The 5,820-nt window shown below is 49.5% G+C and overlaps 1 protein-coding gene across 1 annotated transcript in view; it reads right to left on the bottom strand.

The window, feature by feature from the left end:
• Positions 1–154: 154 nt before the first annotated feature.
• The window catches only part of PDAP1 (PDGFA associated protein 1), a gene marked incomplete at its 5' end in the record, with an annotated part of 8,507 nt that continues 2,841 nt past the window's right edge, over positions 155–5,820 (bottom strand). The window contains 3 exons of the mRNA XM_014547291.1: positions 155–237; positions 1,361–1,512; positions 3,842–3,963. Coding sequence (XP_014402777.1) covers positions 179–237; positions 1,361–1,512; positions 3,842–3,963 — 333 coding nt within the window. The remainder of the gene's footprint in view (positions 238–1,360; positions 1,513–3,841; positions 3,964–5,820) is intronic.

Raw genomic sequence — 5,820 nt, 5'->3', positions numbered from 1 at the left:
CCCCACCCACCATCCCCCAAACAATTTCCGTGCCAAGATGAAGAGGAGGCCCCAGGCTGTGGGGAACTCCTTGTCTTGAGGGGCTGCTGCAGTGGTGACAGGGCACAGGGTGGGCGAGACACAGCAGCAGTCCTGGCCGCATGGCCCAGTTCCCTGGTATCTCCTCCCTCAGGCCTTGTTACTTATTCAGGGAGAGCGACTGCATTCGTTTTCCTGACAAAGTTGCGTCATCTTTTGCTAAGAGTAGAAAGGGAAGGAAAGGGTAGTTAAAACAACCCCTCCACATATCCAACCCCACTCCCAGAATCGAATCAGAACTCTAAGTCTGATAGGCCTCAGAAAACATTTGTGCAACTGGTTCACCAGGCAGAGAGGCCTGCCTGATGCCCTCCAGCAGGAAAAGGATTTCTGCTGAAGCCACTGAACGCTGGTGTGCAGACATTCTCACTGAGTTTGGGGCCCATTCCATAAACACACACCAACACCCAATCCAGGACTCATAGAAACTCTTTTTACACCGCCCCTGGCAGAACTCAGTAATTCCAATCTCTCCCAGTAGATGCTGAATTCTCTAAAATCAGCAACAATGTTCAGAGTTACACAGGAAGTCCTTTCCTGCTTGGGATTTGTGAAGCAAGAGCCGCTAGCAGGGAGCTGGGATAACCAGCTCATCTCCAGTGTGGTAACAATGCCCCTGGATAATTGGTTTCCCATTTCTAGGCCTCAGTTTCCTTGCTATTTGGTGCAGAGGCAGGATAGCAGGATCCCTAAGGGCTCTCATGGTCCCACATGTAGAATGCAAGAGATGAAGACATAAAAACATGAGTCAAAACGCTCCTATAAACCAGACCAACTCCCACAGTGAACCTGGCCAACAGGAACCCTCTACCACCTTTGGCCCACTGGAGGGAGGACATGGAGAAAGGATACTTGGGCCAGATTTCATCTGAGTCTGCCAGGAAACCCAGCCCACCCTGCCCCACCTCCCCAAGCCCCTCACACAGACAGCGGTTATCCCAGACAGCTCTCCCAGCCACACAAGGCACCAGACTTTGGTGGGACCTTCCAAACTCGAAGATCTGCACTTAATATATCCCTGAGGCCTCTCTCAGATGCCATAGACAGTGCTCTGCTGAAGTTCAAACCCATATTTAACCCTATGCTGCTATGGGACCCTCCCAGCACCCTGGTGGGGAGGGGTTAGGAACTCCCACTTCCACCTAACAGTGAGGAAGGTGCATACACACAGGGTGGGCCTCTACCAAACAATCTGACCCCTCCCATTCCACAACAAGGACAATGAAGTGCAGCGTTTATGCCCAGAACCAGTCAGGCAGTGCTCCAGTGACTCGGGACTTACCTTTCTTTTCTTCTTCTTTCTTCTTGGCAGCTTCTTCCCGCTGTTTTCGGATAATTGCCAGCCGGGCAAGGTCTGCTTTGGCTTGCTCTGTTTTCCCAGCTAAATGCATTTTCATGTAACGTTCTTTTGCTTTCTGCTTCTCAATTTCTTCTCTGTTTGAATAAAATAGTGTCACAGGGGACATCTTCCCCACCTTTATCAGCTGAGGTAGATGTGGGAGCCAGAAAAATGGCCAAGTACTCAGGCCTAGGCCCAAGTGATGGAGGATCCCCTGGCTAAGGGAGGGGCCCTGGCTCCATGTCCCCCTCCCTGATGGATACTCACCAAACAAAACACGCAGAGGGACCAGTCTGGACCTCTGCATGGCAGGCTCAAGGGGCTGGGGGAAAGCTCAAGTTATGTACTCAGCCTCCTCAGATGGAAAACACAGGATAAGGGGTAGGCTCAGGGCCTGTGTCCTTGGGAAAGCCTTAGCACAATATGGACCATGTCTGGCTGGGATAGTGAGGGGTGGGCAGGGTGTGGCTGACTAGGATCTGGTGTCCACAGTGAGAAAGGAGAACCAAAACCAAGTGAACTGTGTCCACAGAAGATGACCAGGAGAAGGAAGGCAATGGAAATCACATTCTATAAGGGGTGGAGAAAGGAGTGAACCAAGTGGCCATGGATGGGACTAGGCACACCCAATCCAGGTAGACACGACATGGCACATTCTCAATCAGTGCAGCTCAGATGTGCATGAGGTTGCCCCCAAGGGGGTGAGCCCCCATTGATAGGCGTGTGAATAAGAACTGGACTCCCATGGGACAAAGGTGACAGCCACCAACACCATAAGTAGAGAGAAGGAAGGGTCATTAATTTCCCTTTGAGGATCTTCTTCCCAAGCCTGAAATTCTGAACTGGAATGGGCCCCCGCCAGAGTATGAGATTAGAGTGTCTCATTTACACCAGGTTCTTGCAAGAGCCGATTTTGGAGGTGGCAGAGAAGTCCTGCCTGGCAGGAGGTTGGGGAAGGGAGAGACTTAGCATACCACAGGCCTCACAGCACACAGGGCTGGGGAGTAATGAAAAACAAGGTCTGGGGCATGGCCAGAGGGGAGGGGAAAAAACCCCAGCAATCAAAGTTGGATGTGCAGATGTCTCACCCAGAAGACTGGACAAAGCACTTCCTAAAAAGATGAGACAGGAATACCTGTCAGCCTACACCAGGAGGGAGGGGCGCACGGAGGCATCTGGAATGATAAGCAAGGTTGCCTGAAGGCTCTGCAGGGCCCCCTCAGTGAAGGCTAAGTGCCAGGCAGGGTGCAGGTCTCTATGGCTTTCACTCTGCAACCCAACAGGCAGGAGCAGCAACAGGATCCCTTTTCACTGGTGAGAAGGAATCTACTGGAGGAGTAGATTCTAATCACACCCCAAGCTTGTGGACCTTCCTCATGGGTTTTCATAGACCTTGTGGGATTTTCACAGACCCCATCATGGAGCCAGCACAGGGAGATGAATTTAAATCCCAGCAGCCTAGTCAGAAGAAAAAACAGGGCAGCTTTCCCTAACGACCTTCAACCTCTTATAAGGCCTTTGATGTCACCTGGCAGCCATCAAAAGTCAGGTTACTGCTTATGGAAAACTGGCCGTGTGCAGGGCACCTTGGTACTTGACGATGATCCTCACACAATCTATAAGGAAGCTATCTGCTGCTCCATTTTCACCTAAGACTTGGAGAGGGCTGGGCAGCCAGTGGATCTCTCTGCACTGTGCTGTCTTCTGGACTCCACAGGCCCCAAATCCCCTCCTCATCTCATGGCCATGACATTACAGATGGATACAGGCCAGGAATGATGAGATCAGACTGGATAAGGGAAGTGTCCCTGGAGTGGGGTGCAATGGAAGCAGGAACTATGGCAAAACCCTCTGTAACCCTGGGGATTACTTCAAGTGCAAAACTCAGGTCTGAATCTGCTCTCCTGTTTCTATTGGTGAATTTTAAAATTCTTTTTTGTTTGGTGGAGAAGCTTCTAGAGCAGCGGTCATCAACCTTTCGGACCTTATGGACCACTAGTGGTCCGCAGACCACCAGTTGGCGACCACTGCTCTAGAGAGCCTTTAGGGCAGCGGTTCTCAACCTGTGGGTCGCGACCCCTTTGGCGGTTGAACCACCCTTTCATAGGGGTCGCCTAAGACCATCCTGCATATCAGATATTTACATTACGACTCATAACAGTAGCAAAATTACAGTTATGAAGTAGCAACGAAAATAATTTTATGGTTGGGGGTCACAACATGAGGAACTGTTTTAAAGGGCCAGAAGGTTGACAACCACTGCTTTAGGGAATGAGATGAAACAGAGATCAACACCATAGCTGAAGCCACTGGAGACCTCAGAGCCCAGGAAGTGGGGGCCTCAGTGGAGGTGAGTGCCTCAGCCTCCACAGGTCAGCCCCTGGCCTGTGTGCTAAGGTCACCAGGCCCAGCAGCAGAGGTTACCGTTCTCTCCTTGAAAGCTCCTTGGGCCCATCCAAGTCCAGTTGTGTGACTTTTTTGGTTGTCTGTGCCACTCGGTTGGGGTTCTCGATGTCGATAAGGCCTTCCACACCTTTGCGCTTTTGCTAAGATAGGACAAGAAGTGGCTGTTGGAGAAGTCCTGCAGAGCCCCCGAAGGCCACTTCCAACATCTCCCAACAGCCCATCTGGATGGGGACAAACTCCTGTTCCACCCAGCCCACCCCAGATGCTTGGCCCAAAACCTCACAGGATTGTCTTTACCAGCCTGGGAGGTACAAGGAGAGCGAGTGCATATGACTTAGAGCCCAACCTATGCTAAGTCCCAGCAGCCAGGGATTATTATCCCACTTTCAAGGGTGATAAAATGGAGGCACAGGATTAAATAACTTGCCTAAGGCCAACCAATAAGTAAACAATAGATGAGATGTGAAACCAAGCCCAAATCAAAATCTCCCAGCACAGAGCACTCACTACTCCTCCACTTTAAGTTCAGACTCCCTAAGCTGTTTTCCATGGAATCTCACGCCTGACTACAACATGCAATGCTGGATCCCCAGAGTACAGTGGGCCAGTGATGATCTCAGGACCAATTCTAATTCCTAGCCATCTAAGCTGACAGGAGGGAAATGTGACTTTAGCCATCAGATCATAGCCTATGAGTTTTGAATGCTGGCCCAAATACCTGGAGCCTGCACCTCCCACATCCCAGAGAAGTTCAGAAAGAAATGAGAGCTCAAGTTCTTGATGTAGTAGATTTGGTCAAAGTATCAGACCCTGTCAACCCCATCTTTCTCTTTAATAAAGTGACCAGAAAGATAGCTTCTAAACACCAGTCAATCTGACCACTATACAGAGCTACAGATACCTATATCCAATCTGGCTACATATATGCACCTCAACTTGGATAATTGATATCACAAACTTAATGTGTCTAAAACAGAACTCAAGATTCACCCCCAGCCACCCTGCTCCTCTCCAGAATCCTAAGCATGGCCTTATTCCTTCTTACCTCAGCCCCCTCACCCAACCCTCAACAAACTCCACTAAGTCTATCTCTAAAATATGGCTTGAATATGCCCACTTTTCTGCACTGCCATTGCCACCACCCTAATATAAATCACAAATTCTCGTCTGGATACCTACCAACATCTCACTGCTTCCCAAACTCAACACCCCACAATTCACTCTTTGCAGAGCAGCCAAAACAATATTTTAAAAGCAAATCTGGTCCTCTCTCTCTCTCCAACTTCGAGACCTCCACCAGCTGCCCACTGCCCACCTGCAGTGAAACCCAAACCCCTTCAACAGCCATACCAGAGCTGCTCTTGCCAACGTTTCCTCCTTCATCCCTAACCACTGTACTCCTTATCCACCAAGTCACAGTCCCACCAACTTCCTTCTATTTTTTAAACATGATCAGGTCGTTCCACCCCAGGAACTTTGCACTTGCTAATCTGGCTACCTCGACTGCTCTGCATGGCCGGCTCCATCTTGTTTGAGATCTCAGTTTAAAAGTAACCTCCTTACCACACACTACTCCCAAGTATCCTTGATCACAGTCCATTTTATCTGTAATACTTCTCACTACTTGAAATTACACCGTTCATTTACTTCCCTATTGTCCATACAATTATATGCCCCTTAACAACAGGGATACATACTAAAAAATGCATCATTAGGCGATTTCGTCATTGTTCTAACATTAGAATATACTTACACAAACCTAGATGGTATAGCCTAAGTAAGTGTACGTGCTATGCATTTACATGACTGGTAGGTTTGTTTACACAGCCTCACCATAAACATTTTGTGAGAAATGCATTATACCACAACTAGAGGCCCGGTGCACAAAAATTTGTGCACTCAGGGGGGAGAGGGGGGTCTCTCAGCCTGGCATGTGCCCTCTCGCAGTCTGGGACCGCTCGGGAGATAATAACCTGCTGGCTTAGGCCTGCTCCCGG

Source organism: Myotis brandtii, unplaced genomic scaffold, assembly GCF_000412655.1.
Source record: "Myotis brandtii unplaced genomic scaffold, ASM41265v1 scaffold470, whole genome shotgun sequence".
In the NCBI taxonomy this organism is placed as follows: domain Eukaryota; kingdom Metazoa; phylum Chordata; class Mammalia; order Chiroptera; family Vespertilionidae; genus Myotis; species Myotis brandtii.
Note: the sequence above shows the minus strand (reverse complement) of the source record. Positions and strands in the feature narration are given on the sequence as shown.